Source organism: Carlito syrichta, unplaced genomic scaffold (genome assembly GCF_000164805.1).
Source record: "Carlito syrichta isolate Samal-C Ts95f unplaced genomic scaffold, Tarsius_syrichta-2.0.1 Scaffold308699, whole genome shotgun sequence".
NCBI lineage: Eukaryota > Metazoa > Chordata > Mammalia > Primates > Tarsiidae > Carlito > Carlito syrichta.
In genome coordinates, this window is record NW_007252795.1 from 660,309 (window position 1) to 684,604 (window position 24,296).

At 44.3% G+C, this 24,296-nt stretch overlaps 1 protein-coding gene across 1 annotated transcript in view; it reads right to left on the minus strand.

Annotated features, from left to right (window-relative positions):
* The window catches only part of TANC1 (tetratricopeptide repeat, ankyrin repeat and coiled-coil containing 1), a 182,689-nt gene that overhangs the window by 42,521 nt on the left and 115,872 nt on the right, over positions 1-24,296 (minus strand). Inside the window, exons 7-14 of the mRNA XM_008065648.1 lie at positions 22,940-23,203; positions 17,135-17,257; positions 16,057-16,338; positions 15,149-15,306; positions 12,597-12,828; positions 11,252-11,418; positions 8,774-9,381; positions 1,434-1,542 (exon numbers count right to left, since the gene is read on the minus strand). Of these exons, the coding sequence (XP_008063839.1) occupies positions 1,434-1,542; positions 8,774-9,381; positions 11,252-11,418; positions 12,597-12,828; positions 15,149-15,306; positions 16,057-16,338; positions 17,135-17,257; positions 22,940-23,203 (1,943 nt within the window). The remainder of the gene's footprint in view (positions 1-1,433; positions 1,543-8,773; positions 9,382-11,251; positions 11,419-12,596; positions 12,829-15,148; positions 15,307-16,056; positions 16,339-17,134; positions 17,258-22,939; positions 23,204-24,296) is intronic.

A 24,296-nucleotide genomic window follows, 5' to 3' on the forward strand; every position in this document is an offset into this window, starting at 1 on the left:
CTCCAACTCAAAAGAAAAAAAAAAGGAAAGCGGGTCTGCCCAGAGGAAATGTGCTGAACACACAGCAAATTGTACAAAGAACGCCTGGACTTGAGTGCTCACTACCTAAACCAAGGTTCGAAGAATCAGCCTGCCTTTTCTATGTGAACTATGTGCCTGGGGAGAGATGGCCGAGGAGAGAGTTTCTCTTTATAGAAGTAGAGTAGAGGAAGAATAAACAATAAAGCTAGAATATCACCACCTGAGTCCAGTGTGGTGCCAAGCGAGTGCCTGTAGTTCCAGCTATTCAGGAGGTTGAGGCGGGAGGATTGCTTGAGGCCAGGAGTCTGAGACAAGCCTGGGCAACAGAGAAATACCCCATCTCAAAAAAAATAAAAGGGAAGAATATCACCATCTGTAACCCCTAATGAATGAATGAATCCAGGCAGTGACTGGTAATGACTGAAGGCATCACAAAATGAGACACAAGCACAAATGCAGTGCCTCCTGACATAAGAAACTCCACCACTGTAAATTAATCTTGATACTCTACAAGGGAGGAAGAAAAAAAAAATCAAGTTGCTCAAGCCTCCATATATAACTACTAAATGATAGAAAACCTAGGGAAAAGAGAAAAATGTTAAACTACACCACGGAAACACAATCAGAAAAATCCAGGTGGTGTGAAATTATACAGCTCAAGGAACTCAGGTTCCCAGACAAATAAATAACAATAAAACAAAAGGTATTTGCTATAGTTTGGGTATCTGTCCCCTCCAAATCTCATGTTGAAATTTGATCCCCAATGCTGGGATCTGGTAGGATGTGTTTGTGTCATGGGGGTGGCTTGGTGCCATCCTTGAGGTAATGCATGAGTTCCCTTCATTAGTTCCCATGAAAGCAGGTTGTTAAAAAGATCCTGGCACCTCCCTCCCAGCCCCTCCCCTTGCTTCTTCCTTCTCCCCATGCAAGGCTTCTTCGCCTTCACCTTCTGCCATGAGTGGAAGCTCCCTGAGGCCCTCACCAGAAACAGATGCTGACACCATGCTTCTGGTACAGCCTGTAGAACCGTGAGCCAAATAAGCCTCCTTGCTTTATAAATTACCCAGCCTCAGGGATTCCTTTATAGCAACGCAAAACAGATGAAGACAGTAATGAATGAAGTGGAACTTTTATATGAAAAGAAACCCAAACGAGATTTAGATGGGGAAAAGTCAAACTCAACCACATCACTGAGATACACACTTGAGTGGTTCACTGTGAAGAAACACGAGGAAAGGCTCAGGCCAAGTGAGAACAGAGGTGACTGCTGCAGAGAGAGAAGGGGGTGGTATTTGAGCTGGCTGCGCGCAGGGCTTCGGGAACAGCTGACAGCGCTGCCTAAAATCTCCAACACCCAAACCTCAAAGTGACAACAACAAAGAAGCCTTTCCCCACGATGGTATGCGTCTCACCTTGAAAATGTGTGCCTTCAGGATGTGGTGGCCAAGCTCCATGGTCTGCTGGCGGTTCAGCTTACCCTCCTGCCGCGAGAACATGAACGCCAGGAGAGCATGCCCATTCCTAGAAGGAACACAACAGCTCATTACAAAGAACCCCGTCCACCGCGTTGCAGGCCCTCAGGATGCACACTGTGTGCCACACCAGTCCTGAACCCTTCTCCTGAGAATGTGTACACAGCTACCTCCTTACAAAAGATTCTTTGAGTCATTTTAAGGCTTTTTCTGGATTCCTCTACCTTTGTGGTATAACCAAAAATGAAACTGGAGGTTGGGGCGGGTCTTTATCTTTGGAACCACCCACTTTCAGTCTCGCATCACCTTAACTATTGATGTACAACTGGCACAAGACGTAACCCCATAAGACTAAGGGTCTTGCTTGAGTCAATAGTCACAATGCCTACCAAGGTACCCAACACTCAGTAAGCACTCAAACATGATTCTCAGATGGACGGACAAATAGACAGATGAAGCAGAACCGTTCCCAAGCCTGGACATCAGGCTTCCTTCAGGACAACTGCCACTGAGGGCACACCTGGGCCAGGACATGGCCTCACAGTGGGAAGGAAAGAAAAACCAGGCCATGTTTAACGACAGCTCATGATCAGAGACACACAGAATTCCAGGCTTGGATGCCTTGGTTCTCGTGGGGGGAAGACAGCTAAGATGTATGAGTGGGCTTGCTGTGGCAGGGCATGTGATGGACATTCCACTGACACCACCCATTTACCCCCACTAACCGTTTCAGGAAGGGCCCGCCCTACCCATTTTCCCCTCTGACTCTACAGGACTCATTCTGTCTCCTTGTGGACTCCATGTTTTTGAGCCAATTTGCTGGGAGAAGATACACAGAGTTGCTTATTCCAAGAGCAGCGATTTCTCTGCATTGTGAATTATTTCATTTCTATGAACTTGACAACTTTAAGCTCCGGTTTTGTTGGGGAAAAGCGGTTGGTTGTGGAAGAAAGTATAAACTCCCCCCATATTCATTCCTATCTACACCTTATAACTAACACCATGCTTGACATGGGAGATTTCACAGGGGACAATGCAAGGTGTCTCCCTTGAAGAGTGCTTGGACGGAAGGAGACACAAGCAAACAAGATAAGATGGAATTCAGTGACATCAGTGCTGTGAACAAATCCCATGGGAAAAGGGAGGAGGCAAGCTGGCCTGCCACTTAGCTCCATACCTTCCCCCTGACATTTCCAACGTCTCCCATTTGTAATGGATCGTGCGTTTTCCTGCACAGTCTCAAGGTTGTTTTCAACAATGTCCCAATCTCCTGTGTTATTACAAACAACAAACCTTTCCCACTCTCAACGCCAAACCTCTCAGTCCCTCCCCCTCCCATCCAGTACACCAGTTCTTTCCTCTTTCACATCTCACAACCCAACAGACAGAGTCTCCTAAGGATTCAGGACTTTTTTTCCTCACTGAGAATCCAGTGACTTCCTCTTAATGCTCCTTCACCTTTTGGCATCACTCATATCCCTGTCCTCCCTCCCTGAAATCCTCTTCTACACCCCGGAAAGCCCCACACTCTCATTCCTCTAATGACACCAGCTTCTTCACCAAGCTGCACCAACTACTTCTCTGTCAATGATGCTGAATCTTCAACCACCAACTTCTCCTCCAACCTTTAGACCTGCCCTGCGCTGAAAGCTGCCTGCTGGGAGAAAAAACTACACTGCAAGCTCAACTGCTGAAAACTGAAGCCAGCTCTGTCCCTGCAAAACCTGCCCTACCACCTACCTGCCTTTCTAACCCTTCCCAAGAGCAATGCCACTCCTAGTTTCTGAGGCTTGACACCACCTTGAAGTCACTGAAGGCTCCTCCTCGACTCAGTCCACAAGGCCAAACCATGCTGCTGTCTCCTGTCAGCAAGGCCTGTCTCCAACTCATAGCGTCTCTAACCCTGGTCTACCAAGTCCCCAGTCCACCAGCTCGCCACTCCTGACTGGTACAGTGGCTCCAACACTCCATACCCGTTATGCTCTGTAGACTCTACACCCCTGTTCACACAGATGGTCCATGCTCTGGAACCTTCATGCATTCTCCAGAGATGACGGATCAAAGATGACAAGGTGACTGTTTCCTGGATCCTTTGGTTCTTTAGGGCGGCACAAGGACTCTCAAAATCTAGAACAATCCTGTTTGCTCTTTTCCCCATGCCGTTAACTTGAGGAATGAACGAATAGGGTATCAGTAGGTGAAATAAGGCTACTGCAGACAGGAGGTGCTGTCAGAGGTATCACATTAGGGCGATGCCTTGTAATCCCAGCACTCTGGGAGGCCGAAGTGGGAGGACTGCTTCAGCACAGGAGTTCGAGACCAGCCTGGGCAATACAGCAAGATCTCGTCTTTACAAAGAATTGAAAAATTAGTCAGGTGTGGTGGTGCATGCTTGCAGTCCCAGCTACTTGGGAGGTTGCGGTGGAAGGATCACCTGAGCCCAGGAGTTGGAGGTTGCGGTGAGCCATGATCATGCCACTGCACTCCAGCCTGGGTGACAGAATGAGACTCTGGTTCCCCAAAAAAGGGCCGCACTCCCGAGCACATCCTTCTGCCAGCTCTTTCCACTCTTCTGTTCCATGACAACAGCTCCAGTCAGGACTAGATTTGCTAGCCCTGATGCGATGCCTCTGACAGCACCTCCTGTCTGCAGTAGCCTTATTTCACCTACTGATACCCTATTCGTTCATTCCTCAAGTTAACGGCATGGGGAAAAGAGCAAACAGGATTGTTCTAGATTTTGAGAGTCCTTGTGCCGCCCTAAAGAAACAAAGGATCCAGGAAACAGTCACCAGTGGTTCCTAGTACCAGGGCATTAAGATGTGTGTGCCTCTTGAGAGAAGTGTTCACCATCACTATTAAGTATCCCTGCAAAAAAATACAAATAAAAACTCTAATCAAGCCAGGCTTGGTGGCTCAGTCTGTAATCCCGCACCTTTGGGAGGCTGATGTGAGTGGATTGACTGAGCCCGCGGGTTCGAGACCCATCTGGGCAACTTGGTGAGACCTCATCTCTACAATAAATCAAAAATTAGCCGGGCGTGGTAGCGCGTGCCTGTAGTTCCAGCTACTTGGAAGGCTGAGGCGGAAGGATCGCCAGAGCCCAGCAGGTCTAAACTGCGGTGGCCGGGAGCGTGCCACTGCACTCCAATCTGGGCAACAGAGTGAGACTCCAACTCAAAAAAAAAACAAAACAACTCTAATCAATCCTCTAGGTTTAGCAACTAGCATACAGGAAACAGGACTGAAAGAAATTCATACACACACACACACAAACACACAAGGAGTACACAAAATTCAGACTATGGAAAGCTATACAGGATAAACTACTCAGTTGCTTTTTTTTAAAACAAATAAATTGTGGGGATTGGGGAAGAAGTAGGAGAGAAGTTATAAATTAAAAGAAACAACTAGCCAGGCTCGGTGGCTCAGCTTGTAATCCCGCGCCTTTGGGAGGCTGAGGTGAGTGGACTGCCTGAGCCCGCGGGTTTGAGACCCACCTGGGCAGCAAGACCTCATCTCTACAATAAATCAAAAAAATTAGCCGGGCGTGGTAGCGCACGCCTGTAGTTCCAGCTACTTGGAAGGCTGAGGCGGAAGGATCGCCGGAGCCCAGCAGGTCGAGGCTGCGGTGGCCGGGAGCAGCCACTGCGCTCGTCTGGGCGACAGAGTGAGACTCCAACTCAAAAAAAAAAGAAACAACTAAACGCATATTATGGCCTTTTTGGATCCTAGTCTGAACATACTTAAAAAATTTGAGCATGGCTAAATATTTCAGGATAGTGAAGTCTTTCTATTAATATTCTAGGTGTAATAATTCGTATTGTGGTTAAGAAAATATCCCTTTTGTGAGATGTATAATCAATTATTTAAAGTAAAAGGTCATGTTTAGGCCAGGTATGGTGGCTCACACCTGTAATCTTAGTGCTTTTGGAGGCTGAGGTGGGAGGACAGCCTGAGAGGCCAGAAATTTGAGACTAGCCTGGGCAACATAGCAAGACCACATCTCTACAAAAAGTTTTTGTTTTGCTTTAAATTAGCCAAGCATGGTGGTGCCAGCCTATAGTCCCAGTTTTGTGGGAAGTGGGAGGATTGCTTGGGCTATGATTGTACCACTGCATTCCAGTCAGAATGACAGAGTGAGACACCATTTCTTTAAAAAAAAAAGAATATTTATAACATTTCAGGAAAAAAACATATGTAGTAAATATTATAAAATGTGAATATAAATGAAGACTCAGAAAAACTATCCTTTAACTTTATAATTCTACTCAGAATTCTAACCTAATGAATTATTTAAAAAATAGAAAAGAAGGAAGGGTGGGAGGTAACAGATTCTTTTTTTTTTCTTCTTGAGTCAGAGTCTCACTCTGTTGCCCAGACTGGAGGACAGAGGCATGCTCATGGCCACCACAGCTTCAACTCGCCGAGTTTAGGTGATCCTTACACCTCAGCCTTCCAAGTAGCTGGAACTACATGCGCGTGCCACCACGCCTGGCTAATTTTTTTGATTTATTGTAGAGACAAGGTCTCACCATGTTACCCAGGCTGGTCTGGAACCCCTGGGCTCAGGCAGTCTTCTTGCCTTTGCCTCCCAAAGTGCTGGAATTACAGGCGTGAGTCACCATGCCCAGCTTATAATCCCAGCACTTTGGGAGGCGGAGGTGAGAAGACTGCCTGAGCCCACCCATGGAGTCAAGATTCTCTTAAGAACTTACTTAATAGTTACCATCACTCAGTGAGAAGATACTCAAACTTTTTATAGATAAGGAAGTGAGATGTGGAGAATTAAAATTGATTTTATGTATAGAAAATACACAGGAACCAACAGAGTCAGGATTTGAATCTAGATCTGTAAGGCACCAAAACACGCACTACAGATTTTTATGTTTGTAAGTAGCCTAGAAGCAACTTAAAGGTCCAACAATGGAGTATTTTGAAGTACATTATAATTTACCTCCTTGGAAGTCTGTGCAGCCATGAAAAATAAAATGACACTTTTCTAAGATTTCTAACAGCTTGCTAGGGTGCCTGTGATGTGTTAAGCAAAAACTAGGACAAGAATTCTAAGGGGGAAGATGGTGATGTGTATGACGTTTGAGATGCCATGGAAAGAGGCAAAAATAAAAAATAAACTGTCTTTGTTTTTTTGGTTTTTTTGAGTTGGAGTCTCACTCTGTCACCCAGACTGGAGTGCACTGGCCGCTCCTGGCCACCACAGCCTCAACCTGCTGGGCTCCAGCGATCCTTCCGCCTCAGCCGTCCAAGTAGCTGGAACTACAGGCGCACACAACCACGCCCGGCTAATTTTTGATTTATTGTAGTGATGAGGTCTCGTCAAGTTGCCCAGGCAGGTCTCGAACCCACAGACTCAGGCAATCCACTCACCTTGGCCTCCCAAAGTGCTGGGATTACAGGCTGAGCCACTGAGCCCGGCCCATAAACTGTCTTTGATTGTTAGACTTTTCTGTTTCCCCCTCTATAATTGGAGCAAAAATACAACTATTTGGGGTGGGGGAAGAATTGCTACCATCTTTCAAGACCCAATCCAAATGTTACCACACATGTGAAACATTTTCCAGAAATCCCGTTCCCCACTGGAATCTTCTCCCCTTTTCCTGAGGTCCCATATGCAGTGTGCCTCCCTCCCTTTCAGCAACCAGCTTTCCTGCCTCATCCACTGTGTGTGGAAAGCCTCAAGAGCAGGGACCTTGTCCCAGGAAGCTCTGTATTTGTCATGGCACTCTGCACATGGTAGAGTCACAAATATGTTGAACTGAATCCCATCGCTTCATTCCAAGCTTGTCCTATATACTCTGTCTGCTAAACAAAGCTCAAGTACTTACAGGGGTCTTGGGAAAATGCTTCCCTCTACCACCCCAAGAGTGAGTGCCTTCTTACATTTTGTACCCTCAGCACTTCTCTAACCCCTACTGCCTAGTCCAGGCCCTGCCCCAGGTGATATCCCCAGGCCTGCTTATGAGAACAGAGCAGCACTCAGGACTGCAGTTGCTGGTTGGTACACACCCATCAGTTGCCCACTCTCGGCTCTGCCCTAGGCTGTGGAACCTCAATGCCTCCTGTTACCCTAAATGAAGTGAAGCTTAACGACGACTACAGCACAACTCTTCACCCTCAAATCCAGCAACAAACCTACACCCCTGAAGTCTTGTAATGGGTCTACACGCTCAACTACAGCCTATCTTCCTAGAAAATCATCTGACTTGGCTAGACATACAATGCATCTTTCACCTAGCTATTTTATGGTCTGGCCAAATAACCTAGATGTTAGAGTTTATTACCCCAAACCAGGCTCAAAGCTAACAACAAACCTTCAGCCCAGCATCACTTAAGAAAACAACAGCCACAACATGTTCCTGGGGAGGAAGGTGGCTGCAAGGCTTACAAGTGCTTGTTCACTTCTTCATTTCTGGACCTCAGCATCTGGTCATGCCCATGATACTCCTAAGGGGACAGCAGAACAGCTTGCCAACCCTGTCACTAGAGTAGGGGGCAATTCTGACTCATGGAGAGCAGAAGTTGTTCAAGACAGCAAAGGCACAGGCCAGGTAGAAGCAGAGGGCTTAAGTATGGTCTTGTGTGAAAGGATCTGCACCCTCAAACTCCCTGACCTCTCACCAGGCCACATGGCAGGTGGGCTTACCCCCCCCACCCTCCTGTGACACAAGAAGACCAGACAGCAAGAACCACACCCTGGCCTGACCTAGTCAGTCGCACCGAGCTGAACTGCCAGACTGGATGATCATGGGGCTTCCTTTGGGTCCACAGGTATGCTGGAACCTGGGACAAGGTCACTCTGTGCTCAACAGGTGGCAAGGAGAGGCAATGCTGGGGACCCAAGATGACCCTTCAGACCCACAGGGAATACCCTCTAGAGGAACCTGCTATTCCCTGGAGCTGATCTCACCCCATGGGTGTCCCTGCAGAAGTTGGGTGGAAAGGAGACAGGGCTCTATGAGAAAACGGACAGCAATGAAATGCCACACAGGCACTGCCCAGCTTCCACCATTCACATATATCATCCACACATAAGGGAGTCCTAAAACTCCAGCTAAAGGAAGGAGGCTTCTGCACAGAAGCAGAGAATCTCCCATTGTCCCTACTTCTGCCAAAAACAGGAAAAAATAAACAAAGCAGTACAACCGAATTACTCATCCTGGGTTACCTTTCCATTAAAACATGTGAAGCATGTTTGAAATCCTTTCTCCAACCGTACACAAGATTCCCTGCAAAGAGCTGTCAGACAGCACCTGCCGTACCTGGGTTCACACAGGAAGGCTGTGTTTTCCCCGTCTGCTCTCCACACAAGCCACTCCCTGAAGGATGGGTGGCAGAACATGCGGGTTTTGTCTCGCCTTTTAATGAGGAAGCAGGAGAGGGCATCCATTCTCTGCTGAAAGTCTTCCCATCCCTGTTCCCCCTGGATATGGCCGGCATTAATAGCCTGAAAAATCTGCTCATCTGTCATGGGGTGGAGAGACGCGAGGGCCACGTTGAGAATTGGAAGTGCCCTGTCAAAGGCGGACTGGGTCATGAATTTCATGTTGCACTGCAGCAGATAGAGCTCAGACAGAGACACAGGCACCACCTTGTAGCTGGCGCTCTTTATGACCAAGTGGCCCCTCTGGAAGAGGTCTAAGGTGAGCTTGAGATACAGGTAAGAGCCAAGGCTCCGCAGCACCAGGTGGCTGCTCACTTTCCCGATGAGAGCAGCGTCGGCCTTGCCGTTCAGGGAGATGTTGCTGAGGATGTCCTGGCTGCTGTGGACTCTATGCTGGACGTAGGCGTGCAGGTCGTTGTGAATGTCTTTGTTGTCCGGAAAGTCATCTAAGGAAAGCTTGACAAACGGCAATGCACTTACGATTTCCTGGGGACAAAACAAAAACCCACAGTATCACTCCACAGAGATGCCTTTTTTATTTTAGCAGCATTTCAAACCAGATTCACTACTTTTCTTTCAAGGAGGATTTTCATGGATTACAGGGTCTCATTGTTTTGTATTAAAACGTGTAATAGGATAAGGTGAAGATAAAAAGCTTATGTGAAAGAAATCCTGATGCGAGATGGAATCAGTAAAGGCCCCCCCGAGGCCCTCATCGGAGGACTCAGAGCCAAGCGAGCAGACTAAGTGCCCTGAGCACATAGTGGCAATGAGGCCAGTGCCAGGAGAGTCAGTGAGACCCCACAGTTGACCTATGACCCATAATCCTTACACTGTGCAACTGGTTATATAGCAGGACCAAACACAAACCAACACTACACATCTAAGAACATGACCAGATGCTAAGATAAGAGGTAGCCTTCCTTGTGCATCAAATACTGGAGCTGTGGAACCCAACCAGGAAACCTGAGACTGTCCTCAAGTTGTGTTCCTGTGACAGCCTGCTATAAAAAAGCTGCCTGCTTTGGTATAGAGTACATTATCATTTTTTAAATTGCTGGGCTTTTTAAAAGTGAACTTTTAAACTGAAGTATAATATACATACAGAGGTGCAAAAATCATAATTGCACAGTGCCACTGGTTTTCACAAAGTCAAACATACCTGTGTAACCAGCACCCAGAAACAGAACATCACTGACACCCCCCCCAAGTGCCCTTCCCATCTCTCCACCATTCCACAGATAAGCACACCTGACACCATACAAAAAGCTGTTTTTTTTTTTAACTTCCCACTATCATTTTTGAAGCATTTAAGTACATGTCCTCATTTTATGTAACAATTTTAAAAAGAAAACAATACAATTATTCCCATTTTACATGGATGCTAACTGAACCTCCGAATGCTTACATAGCTAGGAAGTAAAATAAAAGACTTCTGGGTCCTGTGCCCTGCTGACTGCCAAATCATAACTACTGTGTAAAAAATGACTACAAAGCACATGCATAAAATGTCTAAAACAACAAACATCAAACTCAACCAAAGTCCCCTTCCAGTTTTAATGAGGAATAAAACTCCAAATGTTGTTTTTCAATAAGTATCATCACAAAAGGGAAAAAATAAAAATCTAATGTCTAAATGTCTTCACTAAAAAAGGATAGATGGTAGCGCATGCCTGTAATTCCGGCTACTTGGAAGGCTGAGGCGGAAGGATCGCCGGAGCCCAGCAGGACAAGGCTGCAGTGGCCAGGAGCGGCCACTGCACTCCAGTCTGGGTGAAAGAGTGAGACTCCAACTCAAAAAAAAAAAGAAAAGGATAGATGTAGAGGGAGTCAATGGTTAAGGGTTCAGATGTGAGGGAAGATGAAGGAAAAAAATGACTCCTCCCTTCGCTATGTATGTTATGTCACATTTAAGCTTATGAAAAAATAGATCTCTCAGAACAGGCTTCAAGTATTTCATCCCTCACTTTCCCTCCTAAAAAACACAAAATCCCACTGCAAACCCATGCAAATTACTACTACAGGAATGACTTTAAACTGTAGCAGACCTGTTGGCCAGATGCCTCAGACAACTCCACACACTGAATGATGGTGTATCAGGCTAGACATCCCCACCTGAGATGTGAAGGCACAGTTCAACGCTAATAGGAAACTTACCCGACATCTTGATAAATATGGCTGGGGCTAAAATGGTCAGTTTCACCCATCTGTGGCTCTGCGGACTAATTTTTCAAATTCCTAACATAGTTTTCAGCTCAGCAGCTAAATGGCTCACAACAGTTTAAGTTATTTCTATTTATCACTGTGAAACTGGAATATGGGGACTTGGAAAGAGATTTGAGAATTCTTTTGTTACCTGAAAATTTGCTCTTACAGTCACAATCAACTTCAACCAGGCAGGAAATTTAGAAATAATTTTGGTAATAAATGAAGAAAGCGTATCTCCATAATCAGGTTTATGAAACTCAGCTTCATTTAAGCCATCTATCAAAATAATGTATTCTTCTTCAGGAATTTTCTGCTCTAAAGGATAAAATAATTTTTTCAAATTAAGAAATTATACATTTCTGGAAGATGGCACCACCCAGTGTATTTTAATGCACAGTTTTAAAGTGTTTGGAGAAATTTTAAAGGTTTACATATGGAATAAGAAATAGTTTTTTTCATAGAAACATCTTTTCTATTAAATTTATAATGAAAAGTGGGTCACAGGCTCAAAAGAAAACCAATTTTCACAAAACAGAAACATATGCATTTTACACATTAGCAGAATCTCAGTCGTGTATATGATATAGCTAGTTCTTTGTAAACCACTGTCACTGGGGTGACCCACAGTTAAGACATAAACACATACAGAACTCAATTCTGGAAAAGTCACTAGGTCCCCCATTAGAGTACCTCAGTGGGATCCAGGTAAGGAAAATTGACCCCGGCCCCAAAAACTAAATATCTGGCCCAAGCTGCACAACCACACAGTGTGCGAGCTCTGCTTTATAGACTCCCACAACAGGACTCTCTCCCACAAGTCTAAATCTAGTTTTCCATTTATTAGTACCTACTTTCTGCCCAGGGAACGAGAAGAAAGGGCAACATACCTGCTTCTAGCACCCTCTGGCAAAAGTGCTATGTAGGGAGGTAAATTAGCTCAAAGGGTACAGAGCAAAGGGAAGAAAAGATGCAAAACCAAAGAGCCTAAAATGTCATCGATGTCCCCTATTTTGTAGAATACTTAGGGGCAAAAAATAAAATAAAATGAAACCTCTAGAAATGACTTTAGCTTTCAACTCAACTGAGCAGAGGTCCTAAAAAAAAATCATGTTGGGAAATTTACCCAAATAATCCTCTTGTTCTCCCAATACTTGGGAATGCAACAGTCATAGGCAGCCATCTTCTAGAGTGCAAGTCATCTAAATAGCCTGCAGGAACATACTGGCTCCCTTGGGACTGTTCAATTGTAGATTTCATTCCTATTAGGTAGGATGTTTCGCTTAAAATGATGGGGGGGTGGTGGCAGAAGGGACCTCAGGGAACTGGTTCCGAGGAAGGGGACCAGACGGGCACTGATATTACCACATTCCACATTCTCTTCCTTCCCCACCTCACTCCTGCCCCCAGGGTTGAGCTGAGCACCCTCCTTCTGAGGACCACCTGGGTACCCTGTACCACTCTGGGGGGGGGCTGCAGGGGCAGCTCCGAGGTACCGTTTCTCAGACTTGTGAGTGGCTCCAGCACGCCCCTCTTGAAAGCTGCCACTGGGTCCTGCACACAGGATCTAAGGCTCAGCATGCTCTGGAGCTGGGGCTCCTTTATGAGAAGGTCTCTGTAGGCGGCCAGCTGATGGGACCGGCAGAGCAAAGCTGCGATGCTGTGCACGAACTCAGGCACGAGGCACGTGTACGTGTTATCCGCCTGGCAGTAGTGGTAGGCCACCACCTGCAGAGAAGCAGAGCTGTCAGCGTCACCTCACCCTCTTCACGCAGCTCCTTCAGCAATCTCAAACAGGAACAGAACTCTGCCCATTTGCAGAGATACAAGATACATTGCTTCCATTTCCCAAGACTGAGTCATTAGTCAGCCTAATTGATCCATTTATTCCTTCTTTCATTTGTGTGGTTTGCAGACCTTTAATTCCATCCACAAATCCATCTTGATTAACTCAAAAATCAGCCAGCGCAAGTTACTCTGTACTGAATATAAATTAATACAAGCCATTTATAAAACTTAAAGCCTACCCTGGCTTAAAGCAATTCCAAGCTATCCCCATGTTCTTGATATCGAAAGGTGCTATCTTCACTACATTTCTGTTCTCAAGAGCAGCAGCACCTCCTTTGGAAACCCTTCTGCTGACCCAAAGGGCAAATGATAAAGTTGGTAGCTATAATACACAAGGTGCAGAGTCACAGCTGTTCCTCCCCCCAGGCAGGAGAGTTCAAGCTCTCCATACACCCACACTTCGTCCAGGGACACTGTTTGAAAAATGTCAATTCGGATTTACCAAATTTCTGCCTATTGTGGGAAAAGACCAGCAGGAGGCCAGAGGGAGCCACACAAGTGCTGAGAGGATGAGGAGTGGTCTCTCTAACAAGGGATCTGTGGTGGCAGCAAGTCATTTGTGAAGGGGACCCAACAAAGGGCCAGACGCAGGACTCAGGAATGGGAGGCATATCGAAGACAAAAGAAGAATCCAATATTTTCCAAGTGAGGATGAAAGGAGGCAAGGTAAGAAAGGCAGAAAAGGACAACACACACTTGTGTGAGGTGCTGAATGTTTCTCAGAGGCATCTGAGTCACTGCCATCCCATTCTGCTCTGTAAGCCCCTGAAGGAAGTAGGGCAAAAAACCAAGAGCTGTGGCTCATCACTGAGGGCACCAGACACAGATTAAATGCCTTGCCAAGGTGACACAGATAAGTCAAGGTGGAGTTAGATCTCAGGTCTGTAGAAAAAGCAAGTGGCAAGAGTAGGTGTACAGCAGCTTATCTCAGGCCAGCCTGGAACCACCATGAGACTTCTGGTTTAGATTAAATTGATCATCAACATTCAGAGGAAAGCTGACTGCTCCTCACCTCTTATCTGGAGATAAATTAACGGGACACACGTGAGGATCCTGGGAGCTCTTGCAAACCACCCAGAGGCATCCACGACCACAGTCTTACCCAGCATTTGAGAAAAGTAGTTCAGCAACTCAATAGTGGGTCATGAAACCAATTTGAAGCCATAGTTTTGTTTTAAATATAAACTATCAGAGCACATTACAGGATATAAGAATAAGTATGGTTTTATAATGCTTTTGCTTCCATTACACATGTGATTAGGTATGTCCTTGAGTATCGGAGCTATAGTATAAAAGATGTACTCCTTATTGTGGGTCACAGTCCCAAGGGTTTGAAAAATCACCATAAGCAGGGATGGTTTTGAAGTCTGTACACTATCCTTCATCTCAGATCAACCCGTTCATGACCAGAGGACTGCTCTAAACCAGCACTCAGGGCACAGGGCTGTCCATGCCAAAGGCGGTTGAAATCTGAGAAGAAGAAGAAGAGGGTGCAGGGATCCTAGGCAGAGCAAGATTCATTTCAGCTCCTGGACCAAGCATCCTCCCCCGCAACCCAGGGCCTCCTCACAAGGTGCCCCCGTACTGCCCATCTCTGGTGATTCTCCAGCTCTACCAACTCACGCCTCTGCTGCCCAGGGAGTTCCAAGCAGCTTACCAGGGCAAAAAATGTAGCTTCTTTAATGCAGGATGCTGGCTGGTGAGCAAGTGATAGGTGCTGAACAGAAGGAAAACTTCAGAAGGAACTCAGAGACCATGAATTTAGGGAGGAAAACCAGTCAAGTCTCTTTCACAACTTCAAAAGAAACCTCGGACAGAAAGTCACAGGGAACCAAAGGCCCCAGGACAACAGAGTACAAGGAAGAGGCCTGGGTCAAGTGAAAAGCTCCCAAATCATGCCAAGGAGAGCACGTGCTCATGAGGATGGATTTGTGGTGAGCGCTCCTGCTGTCTTCTACTGTTTTGAGGGATTCTTTCAGTCCATTGTTTAAGGTGGATCAAAGACCACAGCCAGTGTCTTAAGATAGACATTTACTTTCATATGCATTTTTATCTGGAGCATTTCATCACAATTTTATCAAAAGCTATACTTCAGCATTAAGCAGTTGTCGCCATTTTAAGATTATTTTTTCAATTCACCTCTCAGAAACCAAACTAGCAAATCAATTGGGAAGGCTCCCATAAAACAAGGGCAGATTACCTTAGATGCAAGGTATTTCACTGCATCCTCTCTTGGTCTCTGGTTTTCAGGAGTGCCAGACCCAGGACCAGGAGGCACTTTGGCCACACTGGGAGCACTTGCAGAAGAGCTCGGTGAAAGCAATGGAGTGAAAGGAAGATCCTGGGTAGGGTCTGAGGCTGCAGAGAAAAGACACATTTCATTATTTACATCAGCACAGGAGTAGGGTGGGATGTTGAATATATTTCTTGATTAGCCCAAGAGAGTAGGTAATGAGTCATTATTCAAAGGTCCAAATGAGAGCACTTGTCTCCCACCCACCAGTTCTTCTCCCTGGAGAGCCGCTGGTTCCAGTTTCCTTTATTAAATTATTTGGATTAAAAAAAAAAAAATCTCTCACTATTCTTGTTCACTGTATTTAGAGACACTCCCTTTCTGATGGGTTTATTGCATATGAAATAAGCAGTGAATATTCAAGTATTTGGCTACTCTACCCCATGTTTGACCCAGTCTTTATAGTTTTCGTAAATCCAATACATAAGACAAGTCTGTGACAGAGTACAAAAGAAAGCTGTCTACATTAGACTACATCTGGCTTGTTCTGCCAGGACCCCAACCCCAGTTTTAGGACCAAAAATTCGCCAGGGCACTCAATCAGGCCTCATGCCCTGTCTCTGCCTACATAAAGGAGGAGAGTTATGTTATAGCTCAGGGGGACATCAGGGACTGCTAGCCTCACCCCAGCTGACAGCTAAATACACACAATGACAGAGAGAAGTATTCAAATACTTCACATATGATTGCAACCTTGATATACAACTGGAACAACTGGAGGAAATTCCATAATTTATGTCTATCCAAGTAGCAATTTCCTCCATCTATCTTATGTTACTACAATAAACTAGACATGTAATTAAACACATACATACTTTTAGGTGATGAACCAGGGCTGTTGGAAGCAATTTGCCTCATGCGGCTTCCATGGCAACTCAGCGCCACCAACTTGGAAATGATTGCCGTCTTCCCAAACCCCACATTGCCGATGATCACCGCGCCTCTATTTTCTGCCAGTTCTATATTCCGCAAGCTTTCTTCTACCTGGTGAAAGAGCCAATCTCTTCCCACAAACACAGAGTCTGTTGTTATGCTCGGTACTTCAAACAACAGGGGTTTCAACAAAATGTCTTGTGGCTTGTAGGGAGCAAATCGTGCTTTAAGGAAAAAAAAGACCATTATTTTAGAAGAAAATCAGAATTTTATAAACTCAGAAGCTCAATATGTCATAGCCTGTTTTTTACACTTAGTACAACCTTTAGTTTGACCTCACTAGAGATCTGCAAGCATTTCTAGTCTGGTTCTGCCAATACTTCTGTATTATCTCATTCATCATACCCTGTTGGTCCTACAAAGTGTCCTATTAAAATGACCTTCTAGTCCTGTCATGCCTCTGAGTTATTCTCATGATTCAAGGCAGACATGCAGAGGATTAGATAGAGCAATGCAAGAGGTTAAATCGTATCTCACTGGTTTATCTGAAACTGTATTTAAGACATGTACAAATAAAATGGAAACAGGTTTTCCCTAGAGACGGGGGCAGAGTGCTCATCTAGATGTGATGATGCTTTGCCTCATGGAAAGACTTCTGTGCACACAACTGAGTTTATGTCAGATATGGCCAATACAGTCAAGGAAGTGAAATAAAGCAGATTCTTTGTTAGTAACAAAAAACCTAGTCATTGTTAAATGACTCCCCCTTCACAAAAATCTCCTGTAGAATTATTTTTCAACTCCAGAAGCAAGTTAGTCACATGTTTTTAGGAAGAAGCCCAAAACTATTACGGATGGCCTCCTAGCACACCTTACAGATACATGTTTAGCACATACCCACACTTATCATCATGTCTTAAAAACAGTTGGCTGTTTTTACATGCCAGTTATCACAGCCTTTCAAAGTTTAGTGAACAAGTGCCTCATATCCACAATCACAGCAGATGCAAGGATAAATACCTTTAACTTCCTGTGTCCTACCTCCAGCTGTATTGTGCCATGGCAATCTAATCGATGTCCGTAGAGGAGCATTTCTCTGCCCATCTAAGTAACTCAAATCTTCCAATTTGGTTGAGCTTGTCGCTGTAATAGTAAACTGAGGTTTAGTCTCTTTACACTTTAATGCCACACCTGGCCTACAAGGGATAAATTACTAAAGCAATTCAGTTCAGGCTTTCAACAAATTCACTTAAAGGTAATTTTGATATTGCTTGCCCCAGTTCGTTTTCAAGCAACATTGCTAACTGAAGTGGTAAAGCCAAGTGCTCCTTATTCTTAAAGCAAAGTTATGTTAGTATGGTTGCCAGAATTCTCCATTATTCTGGAAAGAGACAGACTTTACCACACAGTAAAGCTTCAGTACTTACTGCAAGCACGTGGCATGGTACTAGAAATCTTCTCTGAAGCTGTGGGGAGCTTTCTGCTGTTTAAAATTCCAATCTTGTTAATTAAATGAGCAGATTCTGCATGCATAATTCCACTGCACCCAGAACACTAAAAGTCAGCTTTTAGCCATAGTAGTATAAACATGTTCCTAAACTTCAAATATATATATAGATTTATGTATATAAATGTTATACATTATATCTTATAGGTGCATATACATATTTTTTAAACTCTAAAAATAATCATGTTTACCTCTGCCCAAATCAGTAAGATTCAAGCATACAGGTACCCATTAAAAAGCACCAAGGACGTATTCAAACATACAAACAAGGTAGCTTATTATAAAAATAACTACTGCGAAATAATGTAGCTAATTCTCAGAAAATCTTAGAAGCAAATATACAGGACATATTTTTGCTTTAAATTAAAAAAAGAAACTCCTTTTATTTCACATATACATCCTAAGTCACAATGAGAAAAATGTAAATAAAAGTAACCTAACTTGGTCTATGAGTTAAGTGGCCCAACATGAAGTACTGCTGTCTTAGACATAAGATTATCTTCCAGGATGATAAAATATACATCTAATATGAGGGCAAAAGAAGAAGTTAGAGGGAGTCACATTGCAAGGGCGAAGGCTTCTCAGAACTGGTGACATCCTTATTGGGACCAAGCTGCAGGGGACAGAAGTCAAGTTGGGCCATCTGTCTCCTGAAAAACCCTCTGGCAACTCCATAGGCTCTAACCTAGCATCCAGCTGCCGACCAGCACCATCTGTCCTACCTGTGTCCTTCCTATTTTCCCTCCTAAGGTTTCAGTCCTTCTTTTCCTCACTACCAGTATCACCTCCTCTCATTCTATCATTCAACAAGCACCTGGGTGGCTCCGGGCCTGGTTCTGTGATGGCATACTCCCTCTTGCTGCATCCTCCAAAGGGCAATCCAATATGTGTCCTGTCTCCTCATATTTCCAGCCAGTGGAGAAATATTTGAAACCTTGACTTCGTGAAAGCATACGCCTATAATTCTGTAAGCTTTTGGTGCATATCCACAGCCTGTTTATATGCTTTGTACAACATGCAAATCTTTCCCATTAGAAAGATTCAGCTAATTCCTTATACAGAATTTCCAAATGGACCTAATATATGGTAATCCAATGGCAGCCTCTGGCTTCTCTCCAGGACCTTCGTAACCAGGGTGTGTGCAACTTCCTGTACGGCTGACAGGAATGTTCCTGTCTTCTCCCAACCCCAGGCTCCCATCCTCTTAAGCAACCTGCAGTAACATAGCTTGGAACATATTTCTGTGGGACTCCTCTCCTTGAATGCCTCATGGCAAATGCACCTGCCATGGCCCAGGCAGGAGGGGCATGCAGCCACAGCCATAACCAATAACTCATTTTAGCGCTGGAACATCATGCATGTCTGACATGCTGTTTCAACCCTAGAAAATACAAAGACACTTAGAGCCTCAGAAAGGTATCTCCCTTTTCCTCTGATGCCCTTAGAACATAACATGCAGTTTGTAACTTTGTGACAACTGAAAAGATTAAAAATCTGTGACCACAGGCCAGGAGCAGTGGCTCAGGCCTGTAATAATCCCAGCACTTTGGAAGGCCAAGATGAGAGAAACGCCTGACCCCAGAAGTTCAAGCCCAGCCTAGGCAATATGGTGAGACCTCACCTCTACAACAAATCAAAAAATTAGCTGGGTGTGGTGGTGCATGCCTATAGTCCCAGACACTTGGAAGGCTGAGGTGGAAGGATCATCTGAGCCCAGAAGGTTGGGGCTACAGTGGTCATGATCGTGCCACAGCACTCCAGCCTGGGCCACAGATGAGACTCCAACTTAAAAAAAAAAAAAAAAGTGACCATAAAGACATTCCAAATAAAGGTTTGTAAAAACATCCTAGTGTGATACAGATGCAGGAAAGATAGTAAGATTTCAAATGCCTCTGTTTTCAGATTCCAGTCACCAGAGCTTTAGCTCTGGAGTATGCAACAGAGCAGCCTCAGCAATCCCATGGCTCTCAGCTGATTCTCAATTTCAAACAAGATTAAACTGAGATGGATGTTACAGCAGAGCCACAAGCCACCAGATGCCAGCTGGCTCTGCTTCCTAAGGCATTTTCGAAGCCACTGATAAAGATACCAGCGAGTAGGAGAAGGGACACTTCAGTGGCTTAGCCATGTGCCCAAGTGTTCCCCACCCTCCTAGCCGGAGACCTGGGCCATTCTGCCTTCTCAGACATGCCTATAGTAGGTTCTCAGATATTACCTGTGCAAGAGTCAGACTCATGTTCAGCACTGAACCATAAACACTTTCAAACCTAAATGCTTTTAACACTGTTAAAATGAATGTAGTAATGTTTCCTAATTTTAAAATATCTTGATTAAATTGAAAAAAAAAGTAATAATTTCATGCTACAGTAAACCTACTGCTAACATCTCTACAATTAAATTAATTATATGCCTATCTCTCTCTCTCTCTCTCACACACACACACACATACACACACACACACACACAGTGTCTAACATCTGGGGCAAGAAGCACATATCAAGATGGGAAGAAAAGAGTTTTTAAGGGTGATGGTGGGGGCAGAGGAAGCCGTCTAAGCTGAACAAAGAGGAACATCTGCTAAAGTTGTGGACTAACCTATGAAAGGTAAATGCCAATAAGTCCAGGGCAATTACCAGTTAAGAGTTTCAAGACACTGGATGGTAATTGTACTTGCTGGTTTCCTGGAAAATTAAATACAGTGTTCTGTAATCCACTCACAAAGTATTTCAAATGGGGAAAAAGGGGCTTGAATAAAGGAAAAAGTGTCCATGTCACACATTTTGATGCGATATATGGCTTTTCAAACCAATCCCACTCCAACAAATACCTTGACAAAGAAAATCTCTGTGTAGTGAAATAACCTTGAAACGTAACCAGTTTATTTTCATAATCATTGACCAAAACAACAACAACACCTAGTCACTGTACTACACAGCTAACAGACAACTACAGTTCTTCATAGCAGACTCAGTGACAAGAAAGGTGGCAACTCTAGGAGCTAGTTCTGTGTCTCCAGGGGCCAGTACCATGAAGTGACTGTGAATAGAGGCCTGGTGTCACCCTTCACCTGCCAGTGCTCACTCTCTATGCACCTTTCCTACCAGTGACGTGTGTTTACATAGATCTTAACATGCAAATATTCCTAAGAGATTTCAGTGTATGGTCCTGCCAATCCTTCTAACATTGTGTGTTTCTTCTAACATTGCCTGCCTTCCTATTTGTAGCTGCTGCCTTCTAATCCCTAAACACTGCTACCTATAATCTATACAATCTGAATCTCACCCTTTTCTGGCACTTGAAAAGTCTTGACATTCCATCTTAACTGAAGTCCAGCTTTAGGGGCAGGAGGGTGGGCAATGAAGAATCTACCAGACGCCTAGCATGTTAACAGATACCATGAGGTACGGCATTTGCCTATTTCCTTTTAAAATATGCATCTAGTTTTTAAAATATGCAGCATAGAAGAACTGAGCAAGCCCATTAGGCCAGGTAGACTCTGCTCAAATACAGAGGTAAACCCCTCCCATTCCACATGAGGTCTAGCTCAAGGGCATACGTAGACACTAATGAACGAGCACAGCAGAAATCAGAAAGCTCTGCTCTATAATCATGGCAGTCTCCTGGAAAAACTCAGCTCACACACACTGTCACTTCACGTGGCAGGAGACCACATAAAAGAACATCAAGCAGAAAACATAACCCCAAATGGGATGCTTTTAACACTGTTAAAATGAATGTAGTAATGTCTCCTAATTTTAAAATATCTTGATTAAATTGAACTTAAGTTTGATATTTTGTTAAAGTCAATAAAGCTATCAAATTCTGGGATAATACCAGTGACCCATTCATCATAACTATGTGAATGTGGTCTCAAATGCTTCGGGTGCCACACGTTATGCTAAAGGTGGTGGGACAGTGGTGGGAGGACAGGAAGGCTTGTAGAAGAACCATCAGTCACCTCACATAATGTACTCCAGGACTGCTCTCTGGCAGACACGCCAAATCCCTCTTCTGGAACAAGGCCATTTCACTTCCTTTGAAAGTGAATTGGAGTTATGCCCCAGAACTTTTCCATTAGGGCCATTTATTTATCAGCTGCTCAGAGTCCATTGTAAAAAACACCCAACAACAACCAGAGTGACCCACCACATCCTGAAAGTGTAGTATAAATCACAGAAAAATCCTCTGAAGTAGGAAAGAGAATCTGGGTCTACACGTTAGCAGAAGAGAAATTTTAAGTGCTACAAAAAACGACCATAACAAGTTCTTCTGAATTCAGCCAAGAGCATAGAGTTTGGAAACTCAAGACCTTAAAAAAAGGCACCACAGCTCAGATGCAGAGTTCCTTTCCCCACCCATCCCAGACTATAGTAGTCTCTCGGTATCCACTGGGGATTAATTCTTGGACCTCCTTCCCCAAGGATACCAAAATCCACAGATGCTCAAGTCCCTTATATAAAATGGCATCATATTTATGTGTAACCTACACTCATGTCTCATATACCATAAATCATCTCTAGCTTACTTATAATACCTAATACAGCATAAATGTTATATAAATAGTTTTGTATTTTTTGTTGTTGTTGTATTGCTATTTCTTATTTTTTTCTTCTCAAGTGTTTTTGGTCCTCAGTTGGATGAATCCATGAATGCAGTACCCATGGACACAGAGGGTCACCCTTCCTTCACCTGCCAGTGCTCACTCTCCTTGACACCCACCCACTGACCTGTCCAACTGTCACCAATTCCCCACATTTGTGCTCTCTGCCCTTTTAGTTCCAGTAGCTGTGTCTTCCTATGGTGTGTCTGTCTCGCCTATTTTCATTTTCTTGATTGAGACCTCTTAATTAGGACGCTTATGAGTGCCATTACAACTGAATTATACAAAAATTTGACCTGTTTTCTGTATGATGGGACTCAATTACAAAAATAAGTTTGTAAGTTGGATTAGAAATTCTTTGAGCTGACTCAAACAAATTCATTCTTAAAAACAATTCCTGTTCACAAAAATGGAACAAAAATGAGTCTACTCAGGCTTAAAATAACAAAAACTTAGGGGAGAGTTTTTATACTTTCTTTCCTTACACACAAAGAGCCACACAGTCCGAATCACAGATTTAAAGAATTTCAGAACAGAAGGATCCCCTAAAGACCATTAAGTACAGCCTTATCATAAACTGAGGCCTAGAAAAGTTAAGTGTCTGACCCAACTTCACAAAGCTGGCTTATGCCTGAATTAGATTCCCATGTGCAGACGGTGAACACAGGGCACCTCGGTCTCCATAAGACAAAACTTCCAGGGAGGGGCATGGCCTTACCTGCAACTGAGTTGGGCCGTGGCATTATTAGCGAGCTGGAGCCCTGAGAATAAGGGACCGGACCATCTCCAGCTGAGGATTCCGCTTTGGGCAGCACAGTCTCCGCTGACCCAGTGGTCTCCTCTTCTGCCACTGGGGAGCAGTTGTCTGCCCTGCGATCATGAAGCACTCCCTTCTGAACCCCTAACCTTAGGCTTCCGTCTTTATTCCATTCCAAACTGGAGCCACTCCGGTCATCATTTTCGGATGAACTTGTAATTGTGGCTGAAATGAGAGACCAAGATACTTTGAAGGAGGCCAGGCATAGCTGGGGCTGTTGAGAGTTAAAACACACACACTGCCCTCCCCAGGATCAAAGGAAAGTTTTCCAGTCCACACAGATCTTTATCAAAGTATGTTTTATACGATGTATTTTGGTAAATTAGAAGAATGTTGCTTATCAGGGAAAATAAACTTCTAAATCACTCTACAGAGAAGGGGAGAAAAAACTCTTATAGGAAGATAATGAAAAGCTGTCTATAAAATATCTGAGAGTTAGAAGTAAATCTATGTAAAATTTGGAAATATCTTCTCTTTTTAACAAAGATGGATTACCCATAAAAAATTAATATCTCATTAAATTCCTTTGAACCTTTATATATACTTTCTAAATTAACATTAGTTGGGAGGGGGAGAGCAGGGAAGAGCAACACAATAGCTAATGCAGAAAAGACGCAGGAGAAAGTCTTTTGAAACAAAAACACAATTATAAAGTCAAGCAGAGAATTTGATCCTCAGAATTAAAGTTCATAGCATCTGTGCAAAATGATTCGGAAAGGCTGACTTGACTTATTCCTTTAGCAGCTTGGAAGAGAAAACCTTCATGCAGCCAGCAAAGGGAAAGTACCAGCATGGGAAGGTATGCTAAGAACGCAGAATTAAAATTTAACCTGTAAGAAAGAAAGCCAGCACAAGGGGGAAAAAATGGTATAAAAAAGCCTTTTGTAAATATCTTGGCAAAAGAACAGGATAAATATGATCAAAGAGGGAGAAACAACACTCATACCCTACATCACTTCTGCAAAGAGCCACTTTTAGTTTAAAGATGCTGAGCCCTGAGCTGTAAGCAATCCCCTTGCAACCACAGGGCACTAGGGCCCCTCACACTGCCCCACTGTTGACCTACCGCCGGGTTTGTCCTTGAGCACAGGGCCATGTCCGCGGATCCCTCTGTTCCCTGTTTGGACTCCAGTAGCCCAGGCCCTTAACTGCAAGCCTATTAAATGGGTGTGCTCCAGGGCCAAAGAATATGCAGAACTCAGCTGCCCGGACTAAACTGCTTTATCCACACACCATGAGGGTATACACTTTATAAGAA